Source organism: Saimiri boliviensis, chromosome 19, assembly GCF_048565385.1.
Source record: "Saimiri boliviensis isolate mSaiBol1 chromosome 19, mSaiBol1.pri, whole genome shotgun sequence".
Taxonomy (NCBI): Eukaryota; Metazoa; Chordata; class Mammalia; order Primates; family Cebidae; genus Saimiri; species Saimiri boliviensis.
Genome location: NC_133467.1, coordinates 39,205,480 through 39,222,902, shown reverse-complemented (window position 1 = coordinate 39,222,902; position 17,423 = coordinate 39,205,480). Strand labels below are relative to the sequence as shown.

General features: G+C 45.1%; 1 protein-coding gene across 9 annotated transcripts in view; it reads left to right on the top strand.

Annotated features, from left to right (window-relative positions):
• SETDB1 (SET domain bifurcated histone lysine methyltransferase 1) overlaps positions 1 to 17,041 on the top strand; it is a 39,697-nt gene extending 22,656 nt beyond the window's left edge. For 6 of the 9 annotated variants that reach the window (XM_010329735.3, XM_010329733.3, XM_010329734.3 and 3 more), the window contains 12 exons: positions 1,535 to 1,691; positions 1,778 to 1,936; positions 2,865 to 3,515; positions 3,786 to 3,902; positions 10,650 to 10,819; positions 11,977 to 12,602; positions 13,809 to 13,837; positions 14,288 to 14,420; positions 14,680 to 14,845; positions 15,542 to 15,753; positions 16,302 to 16,390; positions 16,554 to 17,041. In XM_010329735.3, coding sequence (XP_010328037.1) covers positions 1,535 to 1,691; positions 1,778 to 1,936; positions 2,865 to 3,515; positions 3,786 to 3,902; positions 10,650 to 10,819; positions 11,977 to 12,602; positions 13,809 to 13,837; positions 14,288 to 14,420; positions 14,680 to 14,845; positions 15,542 to 15,753; positions 16,302 to 16,390; positions 16,554 to 16,671 — 2,627 coding nt within the window. In that variant the 3' untranslated portion in view covers positions 16,672 to 17,041. The remainder of the gene's footprint in view (positions 1 to 1,534; positions 1,692 to 1,777; positions 1,937 to 2,864; positions 3,516 to 3,785; positions 3,903 to 10,649; positions 10,820 to 11,976; positions 12,603 to 13,808; positions 13,838 to 14,287; positions 14,421 to 14,679; positions 14,846 to 15,541; positions 15,754 to 16,301; positions 16,391 to 16,553) is intronic. The other 3 variants (XM_074390130.1, XM_003941950.4, XM_074390128.1) reach the window with 1 other exon arrangement.
• The last annotated feature ends 382 nt before the right edge of the window (positions 17,042 to 17,423 follow it).

The following is a 17,423-nucleotide window of genomic DNA, read 5'->3' as shown; positions in this document are numbered from 1 at the left end:
ATAGTGGCATTAATCTGTAGTCCAAGCTACTCAAGAAGTTGAGACAGAAGGATCAGTTGAACCGAGGAGGTCAAAGTTGCAGTGAGCTATGATCACACCACTACACTCCTGCCTGGGTAACAGAGACTCTGTCTCAAAAACAAAAAACAGATTTGTTTTTGTTTTTTAATATTACTGTCATACTTTCAGATTGATTTTTTTTCTGCCAAAATTAGTTGGTTAAAGAATGTTTCTGAAAATATTCCCTCAAAGTATAACATAATTAATCAGGTAAATCATCTGAGATAGGAAGATATAAAGTCCTATCTAAGGCTCAGCATGGTGCATGGTGGCTCATGTCTGTAATCTCAGCACTTTGGGAGGCTGAGGTGGGAGGATCATTTGAGGCCAGGAGTTGGAGACCAGGCTAGGCAACATAGCAAGACCTTATCTCTACCAAAAAAAAAAAAAAAAAAAAAAAAAACAAGCTGAATTCACGGTGTCAACCTGTACTATTAGCTACTCTGGAGTCTGAGGCAGGAGGATCACTTGAAGCTCAGGATTTCAAGGTTACAATGAGCTAAGGTCACACTACTGCACTCCAACCTGAGTAACAAAGTGGAACACTGTCTATTAAAAAAAAAAAAAAAGTGGCTGCTCTGCCTCTGCCTATGGAGTAGCTATTCTTTTTATTTTTATTTTTTGAAATGGGGTCTGACTCCGTCACCCAGGCTGGAGTGCAGTGGCACGGTCTCGGCTCACTGCAGCCTCTGCCTCCTGGGATCAAGCAATTCTCCTGCCTCAGCCTCCCAAGTAACTGGGATAACAGGCACCCTCTACCACACCAAGCTAATTTTTGTGTTTTTAGTAGAGACAGAGTTTTACCCTGTTGGCCAGGCTGGTCTCAAACTCCTGATCTCAGGTGATCTGCCTGCCTAGCCTCCCAAAGTGCTGGGATTAAAGGCATGAGCCACCGTGCCCGGCCACTATTCTTTTATTATTTTACTTTCTTAATAAACTTGCTTTCACTTTAAAAGAAGGAAAAAAGAAAAAGTCTTATCTAAGTCAAAGCAACATATCCCGGCATCCGTGACAGTTAATAATAGGAACTGAGAGTCTTAGCACTTACTTAAAACGTGTCCATTGGTGCCTTTTTTTTTTTTTTTTTCTTTTTTTTGAGACAGAGTCTCACTCTGTTGCCCAGGCTGGAGTGTACTGACACGATCTTGGCTCACTCCAGCCTCCACCTCCCAGTTCATGTGATTCTCCTCTGCCTCCCGAGCAGCTAGAATTACAGATGTGCCCCACCATGCCTAATTTTTTATATTTTTAGTAGAGATGGGGTTTCACCATGTTGGCCAGGCTGGTCTCGAACTCATAACCTCAAGCAACCCGCCCCTCTCTCCTTGGCCTGCCAGAGTGCTGGGATTACAGGTGTGAGCTACTGAGTCCAGCCATTGCTGCTTTTTTATATTGTGTAAGTTAAGGATCAGATGTGTGACTGAAAGCATCATAGCTATCATCTTCTCAGTGGTCAGTTTCCTTTTTCCTATAGGTGCTGTGAGGAGCAAAGGCCCTGTTGTCCAATACACACAGGATCTGACTGGTACTGGAACCCAGTTCAAACCAGTGGAACCCCCACAGCCTACAGCTCCACCTGCCCCACCTTTCCCACCTGCTCCACCTCTGTCCCCCCAAGCAGGTGACAGTGAGTGAGTGTTAGTCTTTCTTTTTTCTTCAGTTTCTTTCATATTATGTTTTCCACACCCCTTACTACATGCTCTCTTTAATCTCCTAGAAGTTTGGAAAGCCAGCTTGCCCAGTCACGGAAGCAGGTAGCCAAAAAGAGCACATCCTTCCGACCAGGATCTGTGGGCTCTGGTCATTCCTCCCCTACGTCTCCTGCACTCAGTGAAAATGTCTCTGGTGGTAAACCCGGGATCAACCAGACATACAGGTGAGAAAACCTGAGGCTTTCTGTAGGCAGGATGGCAATGCGTAGTCACCGTGTAGGGGGAAGGTTCCTTGGCTCTGAATGGCTTAGTTTAAGATGGTGAGGAGTTTGGACTTGAAAAGGAAGCTTTACCCATAGAAGTTTCTAATAAATAGAAAGTAAGAATAATTGAATTAGAAGCTGGGTGCTTGTGCTGGGCACAGTGGCTTACACCTGTAATCCCAGCACTTTGGGAGGCCAAGGCAGGCAGATCACCTGAGGTCAGGAGATTGAGACCATCCTGGCCAACATGGTGAAACCGTGTCGCTACTAAAAATACAAAAATTAGCTGGGCATGGTGGCACATGCCTGTAATCACAGCTGCTCAGGAGACTGAGGCAGGAAAATCACTTGAACCAAGAAGTTGGAGGTTGCAGTGAGCTGGGATGGCACCACTACACTCCAACCTGGTGACAGAACAAGATGCTGTCTCAAAAAAAAAAAAAAGAAACTGGGTGCTTGGAAGTATCATATCATCAGAAAGCCATTTGTTAAAACTTCTTATTGAACATGGTGCCATCATTGCTAAAATAGAAAGGAAACAGCTTCTTTCCTTTAATTCTGGGAGTAGTTAGTAAGGACATTTCTAGAACACATAGCAGGCAAAAAAAAAATTGGTAGAAGACTGGACTCTATTTTCATAATTCACAGGCAAATACATTTTAGGAAAGGTATACTGTTGAAATAGAGATGTTATCAGTCAGTGAAGAGTAACCAGGGAGTTTCATTGCCCAGGTTTGGCAGGGCAAGGGAAAATCTTACTTGAATCATCTTTAGCTTCAGGAGCACAGCTGTTTGAAAGTTGAGAGAAATGGCTTAGCTAGCTGGAGGGTTAATTATACAACAGAGGTCCTGTTGCCTTCTGATCTGATCGTTTGCATCTCATTTGCAGATCACCTTTAGGCTCCACAGCCTCTGCCCCAGCACCCTCAGCACCCCCAGCCCCTCCAGCACCCCCAGCCCCTCCAGCACCCCCAGCCTTCCATGGCATGCTGGAGCGGGCCCCAGCAGAGCCCTCCTACCGTGCTCCCATGGAGAAGCTTTTCTACTTACCTCATGTCTGCAGCTATACCTGTCTGTCTCGAGTCAGACCTATGAGGAATGAGCAGTACCGGGGCAAGAACCCTCTGCTGGTCCCATTACTGTATGACTTTCGGCGGATGACAGCCCGGCGTCGAGTTAACCGCAAGATGGGCTTTCATGTTATCTATAAGACACCTTGTGGTCTGTGCCTTCGGACAATGCAGGAGATCGAACGCTACCTTTTTGAGACTGGCTGTGACTTCCTCTTCCTGGAGATGTTCTGTTTGGATCCATACGTTCTTGTGGACCGCAAGTTTCAGCCCTATAAGCCTTTCTACTATATTTTGGACATCACCTATGGGAAGGAAGATGTTCCCCTATCCTGCGTTAATGAGATTGACACAACCCCTCCACCCCAGGTGGCCTACAGCAAGGAACGTATCCCGGGCAAGGGTGTTTTCATTAACACAGGCCCTGAATTTCTGGTTGGCTGTGACTGCAAGGATGGGTGTCGGGACAAGTGAGTTGTTGGGGAATTACTGCCCCTGCCTCCCACTTTGTCATGGTTTCTTTTCATCTCTTCCTTTGCCTTGTATCTGTACTGCTTTCCCCATCTCCCTTTACCTCCTCCCTCACCTGGAACTCCTGCTCTGAGGCCTCCATGAAAGCTGTGAGGTAGGGAGGCTGCAGACTGACATGGCCACACTGAGCAACACTAGATGCATGTATATTGTGTTATTTTGTTCTCTGATCCCCCCGCTCCTTTCCTTTATTTCCCTCTGTCATATAGGTCCAAGTGTGCCTGCCATCAGCTAACTATCCAGGCTACGGCCTGTACCCCAGGAGGCCAAGTCAACCCTAACTCTGGCTACCAGTACAAGAGATTAGAAGAGTGTCTGCCCACAGGGTAAGTAGTCAAGGGATGGCAGAATACCTCAGAGAGACCGAGGAGCATGGTCTTGTTTTTCTGTGCTTATAGAAATCATCAGAAATCTAAAAATTAGAACCAAAAATAGAATACCAGAAGAGGCATTTTATTCATTAGATCTTACTTCCTGACTTCCAAAATACATTTCTTTCTCAGGCTTTCCTTGAAACGAAGACATAGAATGATTGAATAGTATATAGCAATTTTCTGTTGCAAAAAAAAAAGACTATCTTAATTTCATAATTAAATGAATGTCTTAACAGATTGTGATTTACTCCTGTAAGTGAAATGTGTTCAGAGATAAGTAGGCAGAGACTGATTACATAGGGCTTTTTGTAAACCAGAATGAGAAAAGTTAGAATCAGGCCAGCACAGTGGTTCACGCCTATAATCCCAGCATTTTGGGAGGCCGAGGTGGGTGAATCACCTGAGGTCAGGAATTTGAGACTGTCCTGACCAACATGGTGAAACCCTGTCTCTACTAAAAATACAAAAATTAGCTGGGTGTGGTGGGGTGTGCTTGTAATCCCAGCTACTTAGGAGGCTAAGGCAAGAGAATCGCTTGAACCCAGGAAGCAGAGGTTGCAGTGAGCCGAGATTGCACTACTGCACTCCAGCCTGAGTGACAAGAGCGAGACTGTCTCAAAAAAAAATAAAAGTTAGAATCACATTCATGGTGGTCTTTGAGGATTTTAGGCAGCCAAGTGATGTGACCTACCTTTTTCAGATTACTCTGGCTTTTTTGTAGAGCATAAGTCTTAGGATGGCAAAAGTAGAATTTGGAAGACCAATTAGGAGATCATTATAGGAGTATAGCAGAGAGAGAGGTGGTTGTGTCTGTGGCTTGCACTACAATGGAGGTGGTAGTAGAGGTAAGAAGGATAGATTTGGGATGCATTAGTAGGTAGAGCTATTAATGCATCTTGGCACATTGTGGAATGTGGAGAAGAAGCAGAATCAAGGACAGTTCCTAAATTTTTGGCATGAGCAATCTAAGTGGTTGTTGGTGCCTTTTACTGAGATAGAAGACCAAAGGAGTAGTAGGTTTGAGTGAAATTCTGTTTTTGTTTTGGCCCTGTTAAGTTTGAAATGCCTTCAGGCAATCTAAGCAGAAATGTCAAGAAGGCACTGGGATTTCTGAAGAGAAGTGTAAGGGTTAAACATAAAGATTTAGGAATCATCAGCACAGGAATAATATTTAAAGCCTGAATGAGTACACCTAGAAACAATGTTGATAATAGAGAAGGTGGCTCAGGAGTAAGCCCTGGGTGTCCCAAGGCTGAGCAGAGGAGGTGGAGCCAGCATGAGGCTGAGGACAGCTACGGAGGAGGGTAACGCTGAAGGATTACGTGAGGCCAGGAGTTTGAGACCAGCCTGGGCAACATAACAAGACCCTGTGTCTAAAAAAAAATTGCTGGGGCTGGGTACGGTGGCTCACGCCTGTAATCCCAGCAATTTGGGAGTCTGAGGCCGGTGGATCGCTTGAGGTCAGTAGTTCGAGATCAGCTTGGCCAACATGGTAAAAACCCAACTCTACTAAAAATACAAAAATTAGCCGGGCATGGTGGCGAGCACCTGTAATCGCAGCTACTTGGGAGGCTGACACAGGAGAATCACTTGAACCTGGAAGGTGGAAGTTGCGGTGAGCTGACATTGCACCATTGCACTCTAGCCTGGGCAAGAAAAGTGAAACTCCATCTCAATAAGAAAAAAAAAAAAATTATTGGCTGGGCACGGTGGCTCACACCTGTAATCCTAACACTTTTAGAGGCCAAGGTGCGTGGATCACCTGAGGTCAAGTGTTCAAGACCAGCCTGACCAACATGGCGAAACCCCATCTTGTACTAAAAATACAAAAATTAGGCATGATCTTACACGCCTATAATCCTAGCTACTCGAGAGGCTGAGGCAGGAGAATCGCTTGAAGCCGAGAGGCAGAGGTTGCAGTGAGCTGAGATTGTGCCACTGCACTCCAGCCTGGGCAACAGAGTGAGACTCTGTCTCAAAAAAACAATTAAATAAATAATTGTAAAATTTTTTACAGTGTTTTTAAAAAAATTAGTGGGGCATGGTGGTACATGCCTGTAGTCCCAGCTACTTGAGAGGCTGAGGCAGAAAGATTGCCTGAGCCCAGTAGTTCAAGGCTGCAGTGAGCTATGATCACCCCACTACACTGCACCCTCCTTTTTAGAGACAAGAAGGCTTGTCTCTAAAAAACGAGGAGGACAACAAAAGAGTAGGGTATAGCATGGTAAATTGGTGTATATATAAGCATGTGAACTAGGTAATTAACAGCATCAGTGAAATGATTCAGAAAGTCCCCTGTAATTGAAGGGGCTGTTTTTCTGAATTGAAAGGGCCAATTAAGTTTCACCATAATGGATGAAGATAGATTCCCATTAAGAGACATTATCATAAAATGTCAGAACACTGAGCGGGAAAATTCCTAAAAGCTTCTAGAGAATAGAAATAGAACACGTTAACAAAATAGACTTGAAATGACTTCAGCCTTTCCTGAAAGTAATACTAGAAGCTAGCTAGCAATTGAGACATCTATTCAGAATTCTAAGGGAAATTTATGTCCAACCTGGAATTTTAAACTTGAGCAGACTATCAATTAGATAGTAAGGTAGGCTAAAGACATTTTTTTAGACATGCAGTACCCCATTGTTTTTTATCATTCCCCTTCTCAGAAAGTTTCTGGAAATGTTTGCAAAAGTGAGAGGGGAAGCCAGGAAAGTAGAAGGCAGATGACAGTGCAGTGAAAGAGGCTTGCAGGCTGACAGCTGTGTACTAGACATAGAGAAGAGCCAGTGCAAGAGCAGGTCAGATGCTGCAGGGGCAACTTCTTCCGGAAAACTGGTTTAACAGAAAACCTGAGGTGCTGGATACCTTCAGAGGAGATAGAGACTGCCAGGGAGATCAGAGGATGAATTTGTGCTGATTACATTGGAAAACTAAACAAAGGAATAGACAGTTGTTTTAGTTGCATTGCTAATCATGTATGTTTTCATTATTAACAAAAATTTGAATCTAATAGTGTTTAGATTTGATATTGAGTGTTCATGATATATTTTTTACATGTTTGAGATGTTTCATAACAGTATTTTCAAATAACCACAAATACGTCACTCCCCTGCTTAAAAACTCTGTAATATTTTTCCATTGCCGTTTGGATTTTATTCTAACTCTTAACCCTAGGTTATAAAATACCGTACTTATCTGGCCCTTTCCTCTCCCTCCAAACTTGTTCCAGCCACACTGATATGTTTTCAGTTCCTGGACCCAGGTCAGCCAGTGTTTTCCATCCTGCCTCTGGAGACTTGCACATGCTGTGCCCTCTTCTTGGCATCCTTCCACTTTTCTTTGTGTGGCTGTCTTCTTTAACCTTGAGCTTTCAGCTGTAAACTCACCTCCTCAGAGAGACCTTCCCTGACCACTTTAAAACTAGGTCATTTTACTCCCTTAATTCTCTCATTGAGCACCATGTTTGTGTTCTTTGTAGCATTTATGACAACTTCATTGACTTTTCTTCTTTTTCCATTATAAGCTCCTTCATGAGGGCAGGTGTCTTATCTGTCTCTTTGTTTGTCTTGCTCACCATTGTATCACCAGTTTACCCATTGCCTGGCACATAGTAACCACTTAGGCTAGGCACAGTGGTTTACGCCTATAATCCCAGTACTTTGGGAGGCCAAGGCAGGCAGATCATGAGGTCAGGAGTTTGAGACCATCCTGGCTAACATGGTGAAACTGTGCCTCTACTAAAAAAATTTAGCCAGGCATGGTGGCACGTGCCTGTAGTCCCAGCTACTCAGGAGGCTGAGGCAGGAGAATCGCTTCAACCTGGGAGGTGGAAGTTGCAGTGAGCCAAGATTGCACCACTGCACTCCAGCCTGGGCAACAGAGCAAGACTCCATCTCAAAAAAGAAAAAAAAAATGGAAAAGAAAAAGCTAGACATGATGGCTCACACCTGTTATTCCAGCACTTTGGGAGGCTGTAGTGAGAGGATGGCTTCAGCCTAGTACTTCCAGATTTGCCTGGGCAATGTGAGACCTTCTCTCTACAAAAAGAAAAAATTAAATTAGCTGGGCATGGTGACATGCAGCTGTGGTCCCTGCTACTTAAGAGACTGAGGCAGGAGGATCACTTGAGCTCAGGAGGTCAAGGTTGCAGTGAGCTGTGTTTGTGCCACTGTACTATAGATCCGGGAGACAGAGCAAGACCATGTCTCAAAAAAAAAAAAGGGAGGCCGAGGTGGGTGGATCACCTGAGGTCAGGAGTTTGAGACCAGCTTGGCCAACATGATGAAACCCTGTCTCTTATAAAAAAAAATAGCCAGGTATAGTGGCATGTACCTGTAAACCCAGCTACTCGGGAGGCTGAGGCAGGAGAATCACTTGAACCCAGGGGGCAGAGGTTGGGCAAAAAAGCAAGACCTTGTCTCAAAAAGAAAAAAGACCACCACCTATATTAGGGCTGCTTTAAGGATAGAATATAAAAATGTATATATAAGGCATTCACACAATGCCAAACAAAGTATATGCTTAGTAACTAGAAGCTGCTCTAGTTATAGAGCATCTTCATCTGGCGGGATATGACTAAAGCCATGAACAACTGAGCTGTTGTCATCTTTGCAGAAGTAAATTTATCCCATTGATTTTACATATGAAAAAAATAAATAAAATTCTAACACTGAGCAAAGCAAATACAACAAAAACATTGATAACTGAAACAATTAGTTTTCTTAGTATAACTGTATTATCTTCCTTTACCATCGGTATGTACTTGATCCCTATGATTTATAGTTCAAAATATATATATATATATATATATATATTTTTTTTTTTTTTTCCATTTTTAGAGAGGGGGTGATCTTGCTTTGTCATTCAGGCTAGAGTGCAATGGGTATGATCATAGCTCCCTGCAACCTCGAACTCCTGGGCTCAAGTGATCCTCTCACCTCAGCCTCCTAAGTAGCTGGGATTATAGGCATGAGCCACTGAGCCTAGACCAAATTCTTAAATGAGATAAAATATGAGCTCCCTGAGGGTAGAAATTACAATTTTTTTTTTTTCGAGATAGAGTCTTGCTCTGTCACCCAGGCTGGAGTGCAGTGGTGCGATCTCGGTTCACTGCAACCTCCACCTCCCAGGTTGAAGCAATTCTTCTGCCTCAGCCTCCTGAATAGCTGGGATTATAGCTATTCCATGCTTGGCTAATTTTTGTATTTTTAGTAGAGGCAGGGTTTTACCATGTTGATCAGGGTTGTCCCGAACTATTGACCTCGTGATCCGCCTGCCTCGGCCTCCCAAAGTGCTGGGATTACAGGTGTGAGCCACCGTGCCTGGCCTAATTTTTTGTAATTTTAGTAGAGATGTGGTTTCACAGTGTTAGCCAGGATGGTCTCGGTCTCCTAACCTTGTGATCCGCCTGCCTCGGTCTCCCAAAGTCCTTGGATTACAGACGTGAGCCACCGCACCTGGCATGACCTTTTCCATTGTTTTTTTTTTGAGACGGAGTTTCGCTCTTGTTACCCAGGCTGGAGTACAATGGCGCGATCTCGGCTCACTGCAACCTCCGCCTCCTGGGTTCAGGCAATTCTCCTGCCTCAGCCTCCTGAGTAGCTGGGATTACAGGCACGTGCCACCATGCCCAGCTAATTTTTTGTATTTTTAGTAGAGACAGGGTTTCACCATGTTGACCAGGATAGTCTCGATCTCTTTTTTTTTTTTTTTTTTTTTTTTTTTTTTGAGATGGAGTTTCGCTCTCGTTACCCAGGCTGGAGTGCAATGGCGTGATCTCGGCTCACCGCAACCTCCACCTCCTGGGTTCAGGCAATTCTCCTGCCTCAGCCTCCTGAGTAGCTGGGATTACAGGCACGCGCCACCACGCCCAGCTAATTTTTTGTATTTTTAGTAGAGACGGGGTTTCACCATGTTGACCAGGATGGTCTCGATCTCTTGACCTCGTGATCCACCCGCCTCGGCCTCCCAAAGTGCTGGGATTACAGGCTTGAGCCACCGCGCCCGGCTATCGATCTCTTGACCTTGTGATCCACCCGTCTCGGCCTCCCAAAGTGCTGGGATTACAGGCTTGAGCCACCGCGCCCGGCCGACCTTTTCCATTGTTAATGTTTCCGGTGTTTAATAAATGTTGGCTGAATGAAAGAAGGAAAATCAACTTTACCATGAACATTAGTCACAGTTCCTCCTATCCCATTATTTCTTTTCAGTGTCTGTTACGTTGGCTTCTGTTTTCCTCACATTTATTCATTTATGTATTTATGTATTTATTTATTGCTGTTAGTAAGAAACCTCACCTGGAATTTCTCACATGTCTTTATTTTGTGCATCTATTTCTACAGATCGACAGTCTATATAGTGCTTATTTTAATGGTTCTGTAATCTGTATTCCCATTATAGTTTGCTTAGCTTTTCTCCAGGTGTTAGACATTTTGGCATTCACCTTTATAAGCTGTATTGCTATAAACATCTTTCTAAATCTTTTTCCACTCTCTAAATTTTTTCCTTGGGCTGTATTTCCAAATGAATCAAAGAGCATAGATAGTTCAATAGATCCACTCACTTAGATCATAATCTAATTTTTAATCTTTATCCACGACACGTTATAAATGATGATAGCTTAAGAATTATAACAGTTTTATGTATCTCTTGTGCTCTAGTGATCATATCATGATTGATTTTATTCTAACATCCTCCCAGGGTATATGAGTGTAACAAACGCTGCAAATGTGACCCGAACATGTGCACAAACCGGTTGGTGCAACATGGACTGCAAGTTCGGCTACAGCTATTCAAGACGCAGAACAAGGGCTGGGGTATCCGCTGCTTGGATGACATTGCCAAAGGCTCTTTTGTCTGTATTTATGCAGGTTGGTGATAAAATATAAGGGTTGCTTCCTGAGATTGGGACATGATAGGGAATTGAACCAGAGACAAATTCAACTTAAGAAGAAAGGTGCTTGACATGTGAACTGGAGTAAGAGGTGGCCAGGGACTTCTGCAAAGAACATGATGAGTGATGTACCTGTCTAGCTAGACCAGAGAGGGACACAAGTGTTTCACAACGAAGAGAATGAAAAGGGATGAAATTTTGGACATGGTGATGTTTCAGAGGACAGACATGATTGTATAGTCCAGTGTATTATTTTCTCCCACATCACTCCATCCAGAGATTTTAGCACAGCCCAGTACTCTCTTGAGAAAGAAATGGAAAGATAGAAAGGGCAAGATTTAAAACAACAGTAAGCTTCTCCATACTTTCATAGTTAAGATACAAAGGGAGCTATTATCAAAGAGAAACATTGGGCTGGGCGTGGCAGCTAACCCCTGTGATCCCAACACTTTGGAAGGCCAAGGTGGATGGATCACCTGAGGTCAGAAGTCCAAGACCAGCCTGGCCAACATGGTGAAACCCCGTCTCTACTAAAAATATAAAAATTAGCCAGACAATGTTGGTGGGTGCCTGTAATCCCAGCTACTTGGGAGGCTGGAAGGCAGAGGTTGCAGCTGAGCCGAGATCATGCCACTGCAGTCCAGCCTGGGCAACAAAAGCGAAACTCCCTCTGAAAAGGAAATGAGAGACTGGAATGGAGGCTTTTTGACTCTGTATGCTGGTAGAGTGGGAACTGATGGAATAACCCTTATTCTAATAGGTCCCCATGGCCAGGCACAGTGGCTCACACCTGTAATCTCAACACTGTGGGAGGCTAAGGTGGGTGGAACACATGAGGTCAGGAGATCGAGACAAACCTGGCCAACATGGTGAAACCCTATGTCTACTAAAAATATAAAAAAAAAATTAGCCAGGCACGGTAACGCACACCTGTGATACCAACTACTCAGGGGACTGAAGCAGGCAATTACTTAAACCCAGGAGGGGGAGGTTGCAGCGAGCCAAGATCATGCCACTGTACTCCAGCCTGGGTGACAGAGCAAGACTCCCATCTTAAAAACAAACATACAAACAAACAAAAAACACTAATAGATTTCATAACCCTAGAAGGCCTTTAATTCTCTTCATTCTCAGGCAAAATCCTGACAGATGACTTTGCAGACAAAGAGGGTCTGGAAATGGGTGATGAGTACTTTGCAAATCTGGATCATATCGAGAGTGTGGAGAACTTCAAAGAAGGATATGAGAGTGATGCCCCCTGTTCCTCTGACAGCAGTGGTGTAGACTTGAAGGACCAGGAAGATGGCAACAGCGGTACAGAGGACCCTGAAGAGTCTAATGACGATAGCTCAGATGATAACTTCTGTAAGGATGAGGACTTCAGCACCAGTTCAGTATGGCGGAGCTATGCCACCCGGAGACAGACCCGGGGCCAGAAAGAGAACGGACTCTCTGAGACAGCTTCCAAGGACTCCCGCCCCCCAGATCTTGGACCCCCACATATTCCTGTTCCCCCCTCCATCCCTGTAGGTGGCTGTAATCCACCTTCCTCTGAAGAGACACCCAAGAACAAGGTGGCCTCGTGGTTGAGCTGCAATAGTGTCAGTGAAGGTGGTTTTGCTGACTCTGATAGCCATTCCTTTAAGACTAATGAAGGTGGGGAGGGCCGGGCCGGGGGAAGCCGAATGGAGGCTGAGAAGGCCTCTACCTCAGGACTGGGCATCAAGGATGAGGGAGACATCAAGCAGGCCAAGAAAGAGGTAAGTGGTGGCAGAAAACTCTTTTGAGAGCAGTAGCTTTTAGCTCTGGTGCAATCTCACCATGAGTCTTTGCATGTAGATTATTCTGTTTGATGGATATTTCTGTGGCCACCTTGTTTCTCTCCCCCTAACTAGCACATTCCTAATGTTTGTTTAAAGAACCAAATTATTAGTTGGGCACAGTGGCTCAGGCCTGTAATCCCAGCACTTCAGGAGGCTGAGGCTGGTGGCTCACTTGAGGTCAGGAGTTTGGGACCAGCCTGGTCAACATGGTGAAACCCTGTCTCTACTAAAAATACAAAATTAGCCAGGCATGGTGGCACATGCTTGTAATCCCAGCTACTTGGGAGGCTGAGGCAGAAGAATTGCTTAAACCTGGGGGGTAGAGATTGCAGTGAGGTCAGATCACACCATTACACTCCAGCCTGGGCGACGGAACGAAACTCTGTCTCAAAAAAAGAAAAAAAGTTATTTTAAATCAACTTGCCTGGTGGTAGAGCATGGACAAGTATCTGATTAATTCCAAAATGAAGGATTTGTAAGTGATTTTTTTTTTTTTTTTTTTTGAGACGGAGTTTTGCTCTTGTTACCCAGGCTGGAGTGCAATGGCACGATCTCGGCTCACCACAACCTCCACCTCCTGGGTTCAGGCAATTCTCCTGCCTCAACCTCCTGAGTAGCTGGGATTACAGGCACGTGCCACCATGCCCAGCTAATTTTTTGTATTTTTAGTAGAGACGGGGTTTCACCATGTTTACCAGGACGGTCTCGATCTCTTGACCTCGTGATCCACCCGTCTCGGCCTCCCAAAGTGCTGGGATTACAGGGTGATTCTTTTTTTAATGTTAAACACTGTTTCAAGTTCTTCACATCACTGTTTGCTTCTACTAAAGCAGAGAAACAAGAATTGATTTTAAGTACCTTTTTGATGATGTTGATGCTTTCCACGTTTCAGATGGGAAACTGTCCCTGGTTGGTGTAGTCGTGCTCATGGTGTTTTCTGTGAGCATTAAGCCCATCACTGGAAAGGCTTTAAGGCTCCAGCGAGGGATTGTAGTGAGGATTGCTGTTAAGTTGCAGAGTTTTACCCACCCCACTTTACCTGTCACTGGCTGATGTTATCATTGGAAGTCATTTGAAGTCTAGTTACTGGTTTTGCTCTCTTAGGCTGTGAAAGCATTTAACCCTTCACTTGTTCTTTTCCAGGACCCTGACGACCGAAACAAGATGTCAGTGTAAGTGCCTTTTTTTTTTTTTTTTTTTTTTTTTTTTTTTTTTTTGAGACAGAGTTGTCACCCAGGCTGGAGTGAAGTGTGCAGTCTCAGCTCACTGCAACCTCCCTCTCCCAGGCTCAAGAGATCTCCCACCTCTGCCTCCCGAGTAGCTAGGACTATAGACATATAATTACCAGGCCTGGCTAGTTTTTCTGTTTGTTTTTTTTTTTTGGTAGAGACTGGGTTTCACCATGTTTCCCAGACTGGTCTCGAACTCCTAGGCTCAAGCAATGCTTCCAAAGGGGATCCTCAGCCTCCCAAAGTGCTGGAGTTACAGGCATGAGCCACCATGCCCAGCCCGGTGCCTGGCTTTTTGACATGTCTCCAAATCTGCCTTCTCTCAAACCTAGTTTAGAAGCCTAAGAAACAGCCAGTAACCTGTTGGCCTCTCATTCCTTCCCCTCTCATCAGGGTTACTGAAAGCTCTCGAAATTACGGTTACAATCCTTCTCCCGTGAAGCCTGAAGGACTTCGCCGCCCACCTAGTAAGACTAGTATGCATCAAAGCCGACGACTCATGGCTTCTGCTCAGTCCAACCCTGATGTGAGTGACCTTCTCAAGCTTATTTGGTCTAATGAAGGAGCATGGGGCATTCTCACCTCATCAAGTCCTTCACTATAATTCCTGTTAGGTCTTCTCCTGCTTCTTTAGCCTCGACTTCCTGCCTTATTTTCTTTCATCCAGCATCTAATCTTCCTCTTGCCATTGCCCCCTTCCTGCTAAAACATGAGTAACAGCAAAGACTTGAAGGAGTCCTTCCCATTTACTTCTCTTCCTACTTCTTACCCTCCTGCTTCCCCAGGATGTCCTGACCCTGTCCAGCAGCACAGAAAGTGAGGGGGAAAGTGGGACCAGCCGAAAGCCCACTGCTGGTCAGACTTCGGCTACGGCGGTTGACAGTGATGATATCCAGACCATCTCCTCTGGCTCTGAAGGGGATGACTTTGAGGACAAGAAGAACATGACTGGTAGCCTGGAAAAATATTGGGAGTGGTGGGAAGAAATAGTAAGATAGTTGGGCTAGAGCATTTTTTAAGGAAGCTAAAGAAGTAGGGGGAAAAAATTTAGATCCTAAGAATTACAGCATCTCTGGGAGGGCTTTCTGACTCCATGCTAAACCATTAATGTTGTTTGACACATCCTGTCCTTTCCAGTTTGCTACTCTTTTCCCTTAGCTCCTTTGTCTAGAAGATCTGATTCTGCTTGAAAAAAACTGCCACTTAGGATCTTTATCCAAGTTCCAGCTTGCTTGTGTTTCTTTTTTTGTTTGTTTGTTTTTTTGAGACGGAGTTTCGCTCTTGTTACCCAGGCTGGAGTGCAATGGCGCGATCTCGGCTCACCGCAACCTCCACCTCCTGGGTTCAGGCAATTCTCCTGCCTCAGCCTCCTGAGTAGCTGGGATTACAGGCACGTGCCACCATGGCCAGCTAATTTTTTTGTATTTTTAGTAGAGACGGGGTTTCACCATGTTGACCAGGATGGTCTCGATCTCTTGACCTCGTGATCCACCCGCCTCAGCCTCCCAAAGTGCTGGGATTACAGGCATGAGCCACCGCGCCCGGCTTTGCTGGTGTTTCTCAGCTGCAATGTTGGGAGAGAAATAGGGGTAGAATGTCCATTCATGAGTTGGGATGGGTCCTGACCCCATTCTTCCTCCTATCCAGGTCCAATGAAGCGTCAAGTGGCAGTAAAATCAACCCGAGGCTTTGCTCTTAAATCAACCCATGGGATTGCAATTAAATCAACCAACATGGCCTCTGTGGATAAGGGGGAGAGTGCACCTGTTCGTAAGAACACACGCCAGTTCTATGATGGCGAAGAGTCTTGCTACATCATTGATGCCAAGCTTGAAGGCAATCTGGGACGCTACCTCAACGTGAGACCCCACTTCCCACCTCTACATGCTGGATTAGCCCATGTTCCTCAAATTTATTTTAACATACTCTATAAGCCCACCTTTTCTTGTTATAAACTCTTGATCTCAAAGGATCTTAAAGAGGTAGCTTTCTTTCAAAGCATCTGTTATAATGGGGAGGGTAAAATTGCTTTTATTATTTTTATTTTTTATTTTTGAGATGGAGTCTCACTCTGTAACCCAGGTTGGAGTACAGTGATGCGATCTCGACTCACTGCAACTTCCGCCTCCCGGGTCCCGGTTCAAGCAGTTCTCCTACCTCAGCCTCCCAAGTAGCTGAGATTACAGGCACGAGCTACCATGCCCAGCTAATTTTTGTATTTTTTAGTAGAGACGGGGTTTCACTATGTTGGCCATGTGATCCGCCCACCTCGGCCTCCCAAAGTGCTGGGATTACAGGCGTGAGCCACTGTGCCCGGCCAGATGGCATCATTTTTCTTCCAACTCTCACCCTGCAAAGCCAGATTCAGTTTACCTGTTTTTTTTTTATCCTGTCCCTAAACCTACAGCACAGTTGCAGCCCCAACCTGTTTGTCCAGAATGTCTTCGTGGATACCCATGATCTTCGCTTCCCGTGGGTGGCCTTCTTTGCCAGCAAGTAAGGAGTCAGGAAAGGGGATGATGGGGGAGGGGCAAGGACCACTGAAGTTCTAAGGGCCCCTCCTCCATTCATGATCCAACTCCACCTACATATTCAGTAATCCCAAGTGCCTGGGTTATCTGTTGTCTTTGCCACACACCATCCTTTTCTCTCTCTTCAGAAGAATCCGGGCTGGGACAGAACTTACTTGGGACTACAACTACGAGGTGGGCAGTGTGGAAGGCAAGGAGCTGCTCTGTTGCTGCGGGGCCATTGAGTGCAGAGGACGTCTTCTTTAGAGGACAGCCTTCTTCCCAAACCTTCTTGAACTGTCTTTTCCTCAGGAACTGGGTCTTCCTGTTCGTTGAACCCTGACCCGAAGCCTCTGGTCTAGCTATTCCCCCTAGCTCCTAGTAGATAGAAATGGGGGTTCTGGACCAGATGATACCTTCCAGTGTGGTGCTAGCAGGCAGGATCCCTCCTCCACCTCCAAAGGCCCTAAAGGGTGGGGGAGAGACCACCACTCTAACCTAGGCCTGACATCCCTCCCATCCATTTGTGCAAGTGTTCATGCTTCTAACAGACTTTATTCTTGGAATGGAGGCTGTGTATCTACTATCTTGTTTATATTATTTCTTGAAAGTCTTTTAACAATATGATAAAATTTAAGATTGTGTTTTTGTTTCTCTCTCTCAGCCCGATACTCCCAATTCTGGATCTTTCAGTGAGATACTACCCCTGTTCTCCCCTGAGGGCGCTGTCATTAATCTTCTACCTATCTACCTTTGCTTTTTCCATGTGAATTTTTTTAGATGGAGTTCTTGCTCTGTTGCCCAGGCTGGAGTGCAGTGGCACTATCTTGGCTCACTGTAGCCTCCGCTTCCTGAGTTCAAGTGATTCTCCTACCTCAGCCTCCCAAGTAGCTGGGGCTACAGACACCCACCACGTCACTCAGCTAATTTTTGTATTTTTAGTAGAGATGGGGTTTCACCATGTTGGCCAGGCTGGCCTCAAACTCCTGACCTCAATTGATCTACCCTCATTGGCCCCC